At 48.7% G+C, this 15,977-nt stretch overlaps 1 protein-coding gene and 1 pseudogene across 1 annotated transcript; both read right to left on the bottom strand.

The window, feature by feature from the left end:
• Window positions 1-3,618: 3,618 nt before the first annotated feature.
• Window positions 3,619-4,684, bottom strand: LOC119923559 (olfactory receptor 1361-like). Its single transcript, XM_038742917.1, has one exon. It carries the CDS (start codon window positions 4,681-4,683, stop codon window positions 3,718-3,720), a length of 966 nt encoding a protein of 321 aa, XP_038598845.1. The 5' UTR covers window position 4,684; the 3' UTR covers window positions 3,619-3,717.
• Window positions 4,685-11,649: 6,965 nt separating this feature from the next.
• Window positions 11,650-12,342, bottom strand: LOC119923520 (annotated as a pseudogene).
• Between the last annotated feature and the right edge of the window lie 3,635 nt (window positions 12,343-15,977).

Here is a 15,977-nt window from a genome sequence, read left to right as displayed (position 1 = left end):
CACCACTGTCACTGTCCCCCACCATAGCTTGGGGAAGCTATGAGTCCCTCTGTGAGATTTTTCAGTCTCTCTTCCTGCTACTCCAATCTGGCTGGTCAAGGCCACCATCAGAGACTTGTCTAGAACTGCTGACTCTGTCATATGATGCCTTCTGGGATGGAAAATTCCAGATAAGGTGTGGGCCTAAGGATGGAGATGGGAGATAGAGGACCTTTCCTCTAATTCCAGAGAACCAAAGGGCTGAGGCCAAAGGTGCTTATGAGAAAGGAAAGTGGTTCATAAAGGGGGCAGGCACTTCACTCAGCTATCCAATCCCCATGCTCCTCATTAGAGTCAGTCTTTGGTTCGTGCCTCAGCTCTGCTGTCCCCTGGGGATACCATCACTTCAGGCGGACCTTGTCCAAGGGGAGTTCTGACTCTAGCTATCTCCCTTAACCCCTGAGTCTAGCAAAACTAGTTCAAATGTTAGATCCCAGACACCAAGCAGTGGATTAATTCTAGAGTCTATGTAACTCTTTTCACTATGCTAAAAAGCAGTGTGCCTCAGTGGAAAGAGCCAGGGCTTGGGACTCAGAGCTCATGGGTTCAAATCCTGACTCTGCCACTTGTCAGCTGTGTGACTTTGGGCAAGTCACTCAACTTCTCTGTGCCTCAGTTACCTCATCTGTAAAATGGGGAATAAGAATGTGAGCCCCACGTGCCACGTGGGACCATCTGATCACCTTGTAACCTCCCCAGCGCTTAGAACATTGTTTTCCACATAGTAAGTGCTTAAGAAATCCCATCATTATGAGAAGCAGCGTGACTCAATGGAAAGAGCCCGGGCTTGGGAGTCAGAGATCATGGCTTCAAATCCTGACTCTGCCAATTGTCAGCTGTGTGACTTTGGGCATGTCATTTCACTTCTCTGTCTCTGTTCCCTCATCTGTAAAATGGGAATTAAGACTGTGAGCCCCACTCGGGACAACCTTATCACCTTCCATACTCCACAGTGCTTAGAACAGTGCTATGCACATAGTAAGCGCTAAACAAATGCCATCATCTTCCTAATTATTATTATTACCCCATTAGTTTCTCCTGCTAAATTGTAAGCTACCCGAAGGTAGGGATTGTATCTCCTATGTCTACTGTACTCCCCCAAGTGCTTAGCACATTGCTCTGCACTAGATTCTAACCTGGTCAATAAGAGAAATCTTGTCTATTTACTCTACTGTAATCTTCCAAACATTAGCAGTGTTCTGCACCTTAGTAAGTGCAAATGAAAAGTACACCACTTATGTAAATATCCTTACACTCTACTATTTCCCCTATCAGTAATTTTGTTTCATGTCTGTCCCCTCTGTAAACATAAGCTCCTTGTAAGGAGGAGTCTTGTCTACCTAATCTATCATATGGTACTGTCTCAAGCACTGAGTGTAATGTTTGGGACATGGTAAGTGCTCAATGAATAACATTGATTGATTAATAATACTAACAATAATAATAATAATAACAATAATGACATTTGTTAGGCAATAACTGTGTTCCAGGCACTGTAATAATAATAATAATTATGATATTTCTTAAGCACTTGCTATGTGCCAGTCACTGTACTAAGCGCTTGGGTGGACACAAGCAAATCAGGTTGGACACAGTCCATGTACCACATGGGGTTCACAGTCTTAATCCCCATTTTACGGATGAGGTAACTGAGGCTCAGGTAAGTTAAGTGACTTGCACAAGGTCACACAGCAGACAAGTAGTGGAGCCGTGATTAGAACCCACAACTTTCTATTGTACTAAGCACTGAGGTAGATACAAGCAAATCGGGTTGGAAAGAGTCCTTGTCCCATGTGTGGCTCACAGGCTCAATCCCCATTTCACAGATGAGGTAATCGAGGCACAGAGAATTAAAGTGACTTGCCCAAGGTCAAATAGCAGGCAAATGGTGGAGCGGGGATTAGAACCCATGACCTTCTGACTCCCAGGCCTGTGCTCTATCGACTATGCCATGCTGCTTCTCAAATGTGATTGACTGAGCTGTGACCTTTTACTTGCCCCTGTTCCCTGGGCTGGATACCTTCCTTCAGACTCACTGAGGGTCCTCCTGTCCCTAGGCACTAAGTCAACTTGGAGAAGGGCCTCAACCTGCTGGCTGTCCCCAAAACTCCCTACAGAAGGGCACCAGATCCAGGGAAGGGTCGGGAACCGGCCAGTGAGAAGATCCCTGCAGTAGAAACCACAGAAAGGTCCGAGCACCATTTCCCATATTAGATGGAAAGTGATGACCATCTTGCAGTTGCGCACCCCAAGGAAACGCTGTTCATCGAGAGGGACCACTGAGCATATGGAGGGTAGGGGGGCTCTGAGCACAGTGGAGCCCTGGTCCATGGATGGAGTCCAGTTTGTGTGGGGGTGTGGTGCATGATGACCGGCCACCCAGGGAGGAGCAGTTAGGGTGTCCCATGGGGAAGAAGAGGACACAGTGAAAGACAGAAGAGGAGAGTGTGTGGAGCTCCACCCTGAGGCAGGAGTCTGCATGAAAAACAGAGCGGGCCACTGGATTATCAGAGAGTTGGGATGATGGCCATCTGGGTTGGGAGTTAGGTGTGGGACTGTGGCAGGGGGCAGAAGAAGACCAGAGAGGCCAGATGAGTCGAGGAAGAGGTGCCCAGGAGGATATGGTGTAATGCCCAGTGAATTTCTAGGAAATTGTGCACTTTGGAGTCTTTGTGAAAGTTCCCTGGCTTCATCAGTGTTCACTCCCTGCAGAGAAGCAGAGAGCTCAGGTCCGGGCACTGTGGCTGGTTCCCCAGTGAACTAATGATAGCTTCAGATGGTCCTTCTCTTGCTTCCCCTTACCTCATCATCACCATCCAGAGGATATAATCCTCCACCCCCAAATTGAACCTTTGTTCAACCCCATTCCCCTCCCCATCTCCTGCAGGCCTGAAGCCACCAAGCCTCACCCCTCCTGAATATGGAGGGGAAAGGGTGAGACCCAAAAGGGAAATGTGATCCTGGGAAGGTGGTCCAAAACTCCAGAGCCTTTGGAAAATCTGAGATCAAAGCACCAGAGATCTAAATCCAGCTCCAGAGAAGCAGCACAGCTCAATTGATCAATCAGTCACGCAGACGATCAATCATTCAATTGTATTTTTTGAGTATTTATTGTGTGCAAAGGACTATACTATGCACTTCATTCAGTCGTATTTATTGAGGCTTACTGTGTTCAGAGCACTGTACTCACTTGGTGAGTATACTATAACAGAGTTGGTAAACACATTCCCTTCCCACAAGGAGCTTATGGACTATCAGGAAAGGCTAAATTAATATAAATAAATTAATTGCAGATGTGTACATAGGAGGTGTGGGGCTGAGGGTGGGGTGAATAAAGGTGAAAATCCAAGTGCAGGGGTGAAGCAGAACGGAGTGAGGGAAGAGAAAATAAGGGTTTGGTGGGGGAATGCCTCTTGGAGATGTGATTTTAATGGAATGAACTCAAGGCAGTGAGCACAGGATTGTGAATCACCAAGCCTGGGTTCTAATTTTTGCTGAAGCACTTAGCAGATGTGAGACCTTGGACAAGTCACTTAACTCCTTATGCCTCAGTCACTTCATCTGTATAGAGTGGATGAAATAGCTGGTATCACTTACCCCTTTAGACTGCAGGCTATTTTATTTACCCCAGTGCTTAGTATGGTGCTTGGAATAGAGTAAGTGCTTAACAAATACATTCTATTTAGGGGCCTGGAATCTCTCTAACAGGATAAAGGGCATTCCCTGGCCGAAGAGCTTGTTGAGGGCCCGGTGCAGGTCACGGTTGCGCAGGCTGTAGATGAAGGGATTGAGGAGGGGTGTCACTACTGCATACACCACTGCAGGTTGGCTGATCTCATCTGTGGAGCCAGGGTGCGAGGGGCAAAGGTACACACCAATGACCGTACCATAGAAGAGCAAGACCACAGCCAGGTGAGAACCACAGGTGGAGAAGGCTTTGCGCTTGCTTCCCGCTGAGGGCATTCTCAGGATAGCAAAGATTATGTGGGCATAAGAGCCCAAAATGCATGTTAGCGGAATTAAAATCACCATCCCGCCCATGGACATTAGCATCAGCTCATTGATGGTGGTGTCGGAACAGGACAGAGCAAAAAGCAGGGTCAGGTCACAGAAGAAATGTGGGACAGTGTGGTCAGCACAGAAGGTTAGCTGAGCTAGCAGGATTGTGTGTAGCAGGGAACTGAGTTGAGCAATGATCCAGCAGGTGGCCACCAGCAGGACACAGCGCCAGGGACTCATGGCTGTGGCATAGCCCAAGGGCCGACAGATGGCCGTGAAGCGGTCAAAAGCCATCACGGCCAAGAGGAATTCATCCAGACCTCCAAATAGAGATAGAAAATACACTTGGCTCAGACAGCCGGCATAGGAGATGGCTGGGTTGCCAGTCTGCATGTTGGCCAGCATCTTGGGGACGGTGTTGGAGGAGAAGCAGATATCAACCAGGGACAGGTTGGTGAGGAAAAAGTACATGGGGGAGTGGAGGTGTGAGTCGGCGCTGATGGCCAAGACGATGAGCAGGTTTCCCCCCACGGTGACCAGGTATAGAGTCAGGAAGAGCAGGAAGAGGAGCCGCTGCTGCCCGGGGTCGCTGGACAGACCCAGCAGGACAAATGCCGAGTCACCCGTCTGGTTTGCGGAACCCATGGCTGTGATGGTTCTGCAATGAGTAAGTCATGATTGAAAGCAGCGACATGTACATACATAGGCACAAACATGCATATGGATTACTGCATCAGCCTTCTCTCTCATCTCCCATCCTCCTGTCTCTCCCCACTTCAATCTATACTTCACACTGCTGCAGAAATCTTTGTGCAGAAATGCTCTGGGCATGTTACTCCCCTCCTCAAAAATCTCCAGTGGCTACCAGTCAACCTACGCATCAGGCAAAAACTCCTCACTCTCGGCTTCAAGCCTCTCCATCACCTTGCTCCCTCCTACCTCACCTTCCTTCTTTCCTTCTACAGCCCAGCGTGCACCCTCTGCTCCTCTGCCGCTAACCTCCTCACTGCGCCTCGTTCTCATTCATTCATTCATTCATTCATTCATTCATTCAATCGTATTTATTGAGCACTTACTGTATGCAGAACACTGTACTAAGCGCTTGGGAAGTACAAGTTGGCAACATATAGAGATGGTCCCTACCCAACAGTGGGCTCACAGGGTTCTCGCCTGTCCTGCCATCAATCCCTGGCCCACGTCCTCCCCCTGGCCTAGAATGCCCTCCCTCCTCACATCCGCCAAGCTAGCTCTCTTCCTCCCTTCAAAGCCCTACTGAGAGCTCACCTCCTCCAGAAGGCCTTCCCAGACTGAGCCCCCTCCTTCTCCTCCTCCCCATCCCCCCCGCCCTACCTCCTTCCCCTCCCCACAGCACCTGTATTTATGTGTGTACAGATTTATTACTCTATTTATTTTACTTGTACATATTTACTATTCTATTTCTTGTATTTTGATAATATATTTTGTTTTGTTGTCTGTCTCCCCCTTCTAGACTGTGAGCCCGCTGTTGGGTAGGGACTGTCTCTATATGTTGCTAACTTGTACTTTCCAAGTGCTTAGTATAGTGCTGTGCACACAGTAAGCGCTCAATAAATATGATTGAATGAATGAATGAATTAATATGATTGAATGAATGAATATGCCCATTCTTAAATACACAGGCATGTTCACATGCATATGCATAAATATGTTCACATATACACCTATAAATAATGTACATATGCATATATATGCTTTCACACATACTATTCATGTACATATATGCAACTATGCATACACATATGTAGATACCTAAGCATGCATGGATATATACACAAAAACACAAATGCATCTGCTTATATATACTCAAACATATGTGTGCCCATATACACCCCCCCCCCCCCCAGCTCTCTCTCCCTCCCTCCAGGCTCGCCTCTCCTCCTGCCTTCAGGACATCTCTATCTGGATGTCTGCCCACCACCTAAAACTCAACATGTCCCAAGACTGAACTCCTTGTCTTCCCTCCCTAACCCTGCCCTCTCCCTGATTTTCCCATCACTGTTGATGGCACTACCATTCTTCCCGTCTCACAAGCCCGCATCCTTGGTGTCATTCTCGACTCCGCTCTCTCGTTCACCCCTCACATCCAAGCCGTCACCAAAACCTGCCGGTCTAAGCTCCGCAACATTACTAAGATCCGCCCTTTCCTCTCCATCCAAACCACTACCCTGCTCGTTCAAGCTCTTATCCTATCCTGTCTGGATTACTCTATCAGCCTCCTCTCCGATCTCCCATCCTCTTGTCTCTCCCTACTTCAATCCATACTTCACGCCACTGCCCGGATTGTCTTTGTCCAGAAACGCTCTGGGCATGTTACTCCCCTCCGCAAAAATCTCCAGTGGATACCAATCAACCTACGCATCAGGCAGAAACTCCTCACCCTCGGCTTCAAGGCTCTTCATCACCTCGCCCCCTCCTACCTCACCTCCCTTCTCTCCTTCTACAGCCCAGCCCGCACCCTCCGCTCCTCTGCTGCTAATCTCCTCACCGTGCCTCGTTCTCACCTGTCCCGCCTTTGACCCCCGGCTCACATCATCCCCCTGGCCTGGAATGCCCTCCCTCTGCCTATCCGCCAAGCTAGCTCTCTTCCTCCCTTCAAGGCCCTACTGAGAGCTCACCTCCTCCAGGAGGCCTTCCCAGACTGAGCCCCCGCCTTCCTCTCCCCCTCCTCCCCCTCTCCATCCCCCCGCCTTACCTCCTTCCCTTCCCCACAGCACCTGTATATATGCATATATGTTTGTATGTATTTATTACTCTATTTATTTATTTTACTTGTACATATTTATTCTACTCATTTTATTCTGTTAATATGTTTTCTTTTGTTCTCTGTCTCCCCCTTCTAGCCTGTGAGCCCACTGTTGCATAGGGACCGTCTCTATATGTTGCCAACTTGTACTTCCCAAGCGCTTAGTACAGTGCTCTGCACACAGTAAGCACTCAATAAATACAATTGAATGAATGAATGAATGACCTTATTCACATGCACATGCATGCACAAATTCACACGTTTTATATATATATATGTACTGATCTTTTGATCTGCTGGGAGTGTCTTCTTCCTCTCCTCCCTCTCTTCTGTTGCCCACCTCTAGCCAGCCCTTACCTGCAGCCTCTTGGATACCATCTCTGCTTAGTTGGGTGCTTGGAATTGGGCGGGGTGGGGGACATTGGAAGAGGCTAAGTTTGTCTGTGAGGGTAGGGGGCCTAGCCAATTTTTCTTGTCCAACACCAGAGTCACTGAGAGAAGGACCTCTGTTACACAGCAGTCACTACATGTGGAAGGACACCGGCTGGGTCACTGACTATCACCCCAAACCCCTCTTCCTGCTCCCGCTCCCGGACACCAATCTCCTGGTCCAGGGTCGGGAAGATGCTCAGCTGCCAATGGAAATCTAGGCCAGCGACCCCTCTCCTCCTCTGCCCCAACTCCAGCCGCTGCTTTGCCAGGACCCCAGCCCCCAGTCATTCCCTCTCCCCATTTCCAGGGACAGTGTGCCTGGAGATTTGGAGCCCAGGACCAGACCCACACTGAATGGCTTATTGGAAACCCATTGCTGGCCAGGACTACTATCCCATGGACCCTGCCCCTCTCCATTGAACCTCTGGGGCCAGAGTGGGTAAAGGAAGAGGTTTGGGCAGCAGAGACCCAGCCTGGCACCATGGGCATCTGTAGACATTACTCGGTTGGGTTCTGCCCCTCTTCCATCTCCTCTTTCTCACCACCTCTGAAATGAAGACTAGGATTGAAAGTTTTTCCTGACACTCATGTCACCCCACCAACCTACCCTCCATGCCCTGCCCCATCCCTGCTGCTATCACCCCCAACCTTCCTGTTATTCCTCCACCCACACTGCCCCCTCCTTGATAGTTCATTCATTCAATCTATCTTATTTATTAAACACTTACTGTGTGCAGAGTACTGTATTAAGCTCTTGGGAAAGAACAAAACAACAATAAACAGTGAAAATCCCTGCCCACAACGAGCTCAAAGTCTAGTTTATACACTCTTCAGGCTGACACACACACATACAAACTCATGATCACCCAAACAATAACATAAACCTCTCAAGGGAATTCCTATTTTTGCTCTGGCCCACAGATCCTTTCCACCCCCTTTCACTATTCTCTTCCCTCCTTCACCACGCTGGCCCCCTGTCCCTTGAGCTCCACTATGGTCCCAGAGTCCAAATCCTGCTCTTGCCACTCCCCTAATGCACCTCTCACTCAGGATTCTGATGGGCCCGTTCCCTGACAGCTCTGTAAATAGATCCAGTGACTTTCAACCCCAAACTTCCTCGGAGGGAGCAGCAGGTTGGAAGCTGCCAGAGGAAAGGGGCTGCATTGGCCAGGTAAACCTGGAGTCCCTGTCCTCTACTCTGCTACTTTCTGGAATGGCCACTGTGCCCTGTCTGCTGTCCGAAGGATTTTGAGCATGACTGCCTGGGAGATGATGCCCACAGGAAGAGAGGCAGTTGGTTGTGGTGGAGAGAGGGCTGGGTTAGGAAACAGTCTGTGTGTGTGGGTGTGGGTGTGTGAGTGTGTGTGTGTGTGTGTGTGTGAGTGAGTGAGTGAGTGAGTGAGTGAGAGAGAGAGAGATATTTCCCCATTTCCCTTCCCATCCTTCATATGTGATCTCACTGGTCAGTCGGGATGAGCTCAGTGACCATCACGGAGGGCCCTGGCTCTGATGCCTCCACTCTCCCCTGTCCTGTGGACCAGCCAGCTGGGGTGGGGGAAACTATGTATCCCTGTGTGAGATACTTCAGTCACTATTCCTGCAGCTTCTATATGGCTGGTCAAAGCCACCAACCCGAGACCTGATTAAAACCACTGGTTCTCCTGCCTGATGCCATTTTCGATGGAAAATTCCAGACAAGGTGTGGGTCTAAGGAGGGAGACAAGAGATAGTTGAGCCTTTCCTCTAATTCCAGAGAACCAAGGAGCTGAGGGATGAGGTACATATGAGAGGAGAAATTGGTTTATGAAGGGGACAGGCACTGCACCTGAATCTGCATCTAATCCCCGATGCTCCTAATTAGGGCCCATCCTCAGTTTGTGCTCTGGGCTCTGCTCCTCTCTGGGGAGAACATTGCTTCAGGGAGATTTTGATCCAGGGGTGTTCCCATTCTAGCAACCTCCCTTAACATTTGGGTCTAGTGAAAGTCGTTCACATCTGGGGCCCCAGGGGCCGAGCAGTGGAGTTACTCTAGGGTCTCTGTCTTCCCAGTCCCCTCTTCTCACTACTTGTAATTCATTTCCTTGGCCATCACTCCTGCTAGATTGTGAGTTCCTTAGGGCAGGGTTTGCATCTACTAACTCTACTGCATTCTCCTAATGCTTAGTTCACTGCTCTGCACTAAAAAATTTGAAAGCTGCTCCATAAAAAAATCTTGTCTATTTATAGTAATTTTCCATTAGTATAGAGTTCTGCACCATAGTAGGGGCTTAATTTAAAGCACAGACATATAAATATCTTTATGCTCTACTATTTCCCTTATTGGGATTCATTTTAATGTCTGTCCTCCTCTGTAAACTGCAAGATCCCTGTGGGGAGGGGTCATGTCTACCAACACTATTACATTGCACTCTCTCAAGCACCTAGTACAGTGCTTGGTATACAGTAAGCACTCAGTGAATACCATTAATTGATTGGTTGACTGACTGAACTGGTCCCTCCTTGCCCCAGATCCCTAGGATGGATTCCCTCCTCCAGACTCACTGTGGATCCTCCTGTCCACAGACACTGCAGCAGGTGTTCAGGGAGAGCCATGATCAATGGCCCCTAACTTCCCTTCTGAAGGGTCTGAGGTGCTGGCAAGGGCCAGAAACTTGCTGGTGAGATTCCTGCAGTAGAAATCAGTCAGAAGTCTGCAGATGACCGGTCAGCAGCTGTCCATCCCCAGGAAACACTGCTGATTGGGAAGGACTACTGAGCCTCTATGGGAGGGGGGTGGGGGGGAAATGAGGTTCTGTGGGTGGGTGAGTTCCAGCCCCTGGATAGAACCCTAGCCACCAGAGCCTGGGGCACATTGACCAGCCACCCAGGGAGACGTAGTTGGATGCCCAGGTGCCTGGGGATGGGGTGTGTGATGGTGGCTTAGAAGAAGGTGGCTCAATAGCAGGTGTCAGGAAAAAAAACCAGGCCCGGAGTCCCTATCCCAGTGCATGTCTGCCTGTACTTGCCACAGGCAGGAAGGAAAAGGAGAAATTAAGGGTTCAAAGGAGGCTATGAAGTGTCTGTCCCGTTAGACAATGGAAGGACAAGGGCCCAGAGAGGTGGGGATAGAAGAGGACACAATGAGGAAAGGAGGAAAGGGCTGGTGTAGGGAGCCCTGCTCCAAAGTGGGTCTACAAGGGGAATAGAGGAGGCACTCATCTGGGGCCACTGAACCATCAGAGGAATGGAGGGTTGGCCAGGGCTGTGGGAGATGTGTGCAAGTGGGGAGAGCATCAGCAGAAGAACAGGGACACCGAGTGGGTCGAGGAGGATGGCCAGGAATGAGAAAGCCAATGGAGGCTGAGGAAATGGAGGAATACCTAACCAATTCCCAGGAATTGTGCACTTCAGAGTCATCATGAAAGTCCATGGTTTCATCAGTGCTCACTCCCTGTGGAGAAGCAGGGAGCTCAGGCCCGGGCACTGAGGCCAGTTTCCAAATGACCTCGTGATTGCTGTAGATGGTGTCCATCTCTGGCTGCTTCTTACCTTGTCATCATTCTCTGGGAGATACGATCCTCAACCTACAATTTCATTCTTCACTCCGTCCTATCCCCCAACCCATGTCCTGTGAGCCTGGAGCCACCGTCACTGCTGCAATTGGTTTCCTGAATGTGGAAGGGAAGATGTGGGACCTGGCAGTGTAATAATAATAATAATAATAATAATAATAATAATAATGGTATTTATTAAGTGTTTACTGTGTGCTTGGCACTGTACTAAGCCCTGGGGTAAGGACAAGCAAATGGGGTTGGATGCAGGTCCTGTCCCACATGGGGCTCACAATCTCAATCCCCACTTTACAGATGAGGTAACTGAGGCACAGAGAAGTGAGGTGACTTGCCCAAGATCACACAGAAAACAAGTGGCAGAGCTGGGATTAGATCCCACGACCCTCTGATTCCCAGGCCCATGCTCTATCCACTACACCACGCTGCTTCTCTGCAATCCTGGAGAGGTTTGCCAGCCTCTGGAGAGTTTAGAAAATCTAAACTGTAGTCCCAGGGTACGGGTCCCATTTGACGAACCAGAGACACAACATAGCTCAATGGAATGGGCACAGAATTGAGATTCCCGAGGCCTGGGTCCTAATCCTGACTCTGCTTTTTTTTTAGTTGAATACCTTATTCTCCTTATCTGTAAAATGGGGGTTAAATACCTGTTCTCCCTGCCCCTTACATTGTGAGCCTCATGTGAAATAGGGATTCTGTTTGATTGTAGTGTACTCATCTCAGCAGTTAACACAGTGCTGGGCATTTAGGAAATGCTTAACAAATACTACGATTATTATATTTTGGGTCCTGGAATGTCCATAGCAGGATAGAGGGAGTTTTCCCGCAGAAGAATGTGCACAACGCTCAGTTCAGGTCACGGTTGTGCAGGCTATAGGTGAAGGGGTTCAACAAGGAGGTCACCACCGCAGACAACACTGCGGCTAGGCCGCTTTCATCAGAGGAGCCAGGGGGTGAGGGGCCCAGGTACTCCCTGATAACTGTACCATAGAACAGCGAAACCAAAGGCAGGCGGGAACTGCCGGTGGAAAAAGCTTGGTGCTTGCTTCCCTCTGAGGGCATTCTCAGGATGGCAAAGATTATGTGGGTTTAAGAGCCTAAGATGCATATCAGATGAATTAAAATTCTCCCCCACCCATGGAAATTAGCAGCAGCTCATTGATGGAGGTGTCAGAACAGGACAGTAGCAGCAGCAGGGGCAGGTCACAGAAGAAGTGGGGGATGGTGTGGTCAGCACAGAAGGTTAGCTGAGCCAACAGGATGGTATGTAACAGGAAATTGAGCTGAGCGATGATCCAGTAGGCGGCCACCAGCAGGACACAGCGGTGGGGGTTCTTGGCCGTGGCATAGCACAGGTGTTGGCAGATGGCCCTGAAGTGGTCAAACGCCATCACAGCCAGGAGGAAGTCGTCCAGATCTCCAAATAGAATGGAAAAAAAACATCTGGCTCAGACAGCCGGCGTTGGAGATGGTGCGGCTGACAGTCTGCATGTTGGCCAACATCTTGGGGATGGTGGTGGAGGAGAAGCAGACATCAAAAGGGACAGGTTAGTGAGGAAAAAGTACATAGGGGAATGGAGATACGAGTCCATGCCCATGGCCAGGATGATGAGAAGGTTCCCCAAAACGGTGACCAGATACAGAACCAGGAAGGAGAAGCATGGTGGCTTAGTGGAAAGAGCCCGGGCTTGGGAGTCAGAGGTCATGGGTTCTAATTCCACCTCTGCCACCTATCAGCTGTGTGACTTTGGGGCAAGTCACCTAACTTCTCTGTGCCTCAGTTCCCTCATCTGTGAAATGGGGATTAAGACTCTGAGCCCCACGTGGGACAACCTGAGAACCTTGTATCTACTCCAGCGCTCAGAATACTGCTTGGCACATAGTACTTAAGAAATTCCAATATTATGAGAAGCAGCATGGCTTAGTGGCAATAGCCTGGGCTTGGGAGCCAGAGAATGTGGGTTCTAATCCCAGCTCCACCACTTAATAATAATAATAATAATGGCATTTACTAAGCGCTTACTATGTGCAAGGCACTGTTCTAAGCGCTGGGGGTATACAAGGTGATCAGGTTGTCCCACAGGGGGCTCACAGTCTTCATCCCCATTTTACAGATGAGGTAACCGAGGCCCAGAGAAGTGAAGTGACTTGCCCAAAGTCACACAGCTGACAAGTGGCAGAGCCAGGATTTGAACCCATGACCTCTGACTCCAAAGTCCGTGCTGGTTCCACTGAGCCACGCTGCTTCTCTAACCTGCTTCACACCACTTGTCAGCTGTGTGACTTTGGGCAAGTTACTTCACTTCTCTGTGCCTCAGTTACCCCATCTGTAAAATGGGGATGGAGACTGTGAGTCCCACATGGGACAACCTATCACCTTGTATCTTAGAACAGTGATTCGCACATTGTAAGTGCTTAATAAATGCAAACATTATTATTATTATTATTTATTATGCAGAGGAGCTGCTGCTGCCCGGGGTCTGTAGACAGGCCCAGCAGGACAAACACGGAAGCACTCGACTGGTTAGTCATCTGTGTTACCAGGATAAAACTTAATCTGGTGGGTAGAGATGAGAGAAAATGTATCACAGGCAAGAAGGATGCAGTAAAGTTTTACTCAGCTGGCTCTTTGATGTGACCTTAGGCTTCAAACGTTCAGTGGAGGAAGTGTTTCCAGTCAAAGTTCAGTGCATCAACTGATCCTGGCCCTTATCTCAGCACTTTGCACTAAATTAACCACTTGCAGAGGCACAGATCTCCTACTGTGAAAAGTTCATCTTCTTCTATGCAGTCCATGTTCCTCACAACATTGCATCAGCCTCCAGCTTCACCCCTGCCCCAGTCCCTCATACCCTCAATCCCTGATCACTTTACCCCTCTCAGCCCCACATCTCCCCTGCTCCACCCTTGCACCTCACCATAATAACAATAATAATGATGGCATTTGTTAAGCACTCACTATGTGCCAAGTGCTGTTCTAATCGCTGGGGGGAGATACACGGTTATCAGGTTGTCCCAGGTGGGGCTCACAGTCTTAATATCCATTTTACAGATGATGTAACAGAGGCACAGAGAAGTTAAGTGACCTGCCCAAAATCACATAGCTGACAGGCAGCGGAGCTGGGATTTGAGTCCACAACCTCTGACTCACAGCCCGTGCTCTTTCCACTAAGCCACACTGCTTCTCTACAAGATTCCACAAGATTCCCGAATGCTCCAGGAGTCCAGACCAGGGTAGCAGGTTGACCCATTGCCTCAGGAAAAGAAGTACCTAGGCCCTTATTCCAAAGTCCTTTATTGCAATGGAACTGAGGGGATTGAGACACGCCTCGGTCTCTTACCCCAGATCTTATTTCCTGCAATGATTTGTCCATCTGCTAGAGTAAAAGGAGAAAAGTGAGAGTAAAGTGAAATATGAGGGAGCTAAACTGAGTCTTCACCTGCTCTGTCCCTGATGCAGCCTCCTAATGAGTGGGACCCCTGTAGGTAAGGGGGTTAAGGAGAGAAATTTCTGTCTATTCCCCATCCCCATTCGTGCAGGTCTTGCTTTGTCCCTCTGCATATCTACACACACACACACACACACACACACACACACACACACACACCCCTCACACACATACAGTCCTTCCTTATTGCTTTCAAACATACCCAGGCATCCCCTATCCTAAAAATACATAGGACCTCCCTTGACTCCTTGGAATCAGTTTTCACCTCACCTTTCTCTTGACATTCCTTTCCAAACTAGCAAGCTGTCAGCAGTTGCTCCCTCCACTTCCCGTCCCTCATTTATCTCCTTCTCCCCTGCAACCTGCCTTTCACCCCCTTCACTCCATAGAAACTGCCCCTCTAAAGTCACCAGTGATCTTGCCAAATCCAACAACTTCTACTCCATTCTAATCTTCCTTGACCTTTCTGCTGCATTCTACCTGTATGCCATCTCTTTCTCCTAGAAACATTATTCAACCTTTGCTTCACTGACACTGTCCTCTCCTGATTCTTCTTCTTTCTCTTTTGCTGCTCCTTCTAAATCGATTTGACAGACCCCTCCTCTCCCTCCTATTATCTAACTGTGGAGGTGCCTAAAAGCTTAGTTCTGGAACCTCTTCTTTCCTACATCTACATTTTCTTCCTTGGAGAACTCATTCCCTCCCACGGTTTCAACGAATCATCTCTAAAGTGATGATTTCTCAACTCTATTTCTCCAGCCCTAAATTGTGTTCTCTGCAGTCTTGCATTTCCTCCTGTCTTCAGAACATCTCTATTTGGATGTCCCATCAAGACTTCAAACTTAAAAAGTCTGAAACAGAACTCCTAAGCTTCCCACCCAATCCGTATCCGCACTGTGACTATCTCATCACTCCTGAACGCAACACCTCCCTTCCTGTCTCAAAAACACATTATTCTAGCATTATCCCTGACTCATTTCTATCATTCAACCACATATTCAATCATTTCAATTCTACCACCACATCTTTAGAATCCGCCCTTTCCTCTCCATCCAAACTGCTGTTACACTAATCCTGACATGTATCACACCCCTCCTTGACTGCTGCATTAGCCTCCACCCTGACTTCCCTGTCTCTTGTCTCTCCCAACTCCAGTCTTTATTTCACTTGTTTCCCTGATAATTTTCTTAAAATAAATTCATCCCATGTATCCCCACTCCTCAAGTAACTGCAACTGTTTCCCACCCACCTTCGCATAAAATATGAACAGCTTATCACCAATTGTAAGGCACTCAATTAGCTATACCCCTCCTACCCACCCCATGGACTTCCTACTACAACCCAGTCTGCACTCTTCATTCCTCTCATGCCAATCGACTCTCTGTAGTCACCACTGACCCCTTGTCTATGTCCTCCCTCTGGCCTGGAACTCTCCCCTCTTTCATATTTGACAGATCACTACTCTCCCCACATGCATAGCCCTCCTCCTAGAGGCCTTCCCTGGTTAAACCTTCAGATCCTCTACTCACTTTCCCTTCTGCATCACCTATGTACTTGGATTCGTACACTTCAAGCACTTGATATTAATCCCACCCTCAGCACCACAACACTTATGTGCATTTCCTTATATCCTTCCATTTCCCCTAGGCCTGCAATTTCAATGCCTGCCTACTCCTCTAGATTGTACGCTCCTCGAAGGCAGGAAAGATCATTATCAACTCTCCC

Source organism: Tachyglossus aculeatus, unplaced genomic scaffold (assembly GCF_015852505.1).
Source record: "Tachyglossus aculeatus isolate mTacAcu1 unplaced genomic scaffold, mTacAcu1.pri scaffold_1_arrow_ctg1, whole genome shotgun sequence".
NCBI classification, from domain to species: Eukaryota; Metazoa; Chordata; class Mammalia; order Monotremata; family Tachyglossidae; genus Tachyglossus; species Tachyglossus aculeatus.
The sequence above is the reverse complement of the archived record's forward strand: the minus strand, read 5'-3'. Positions and strand labels throughout refer to the sequence as shown.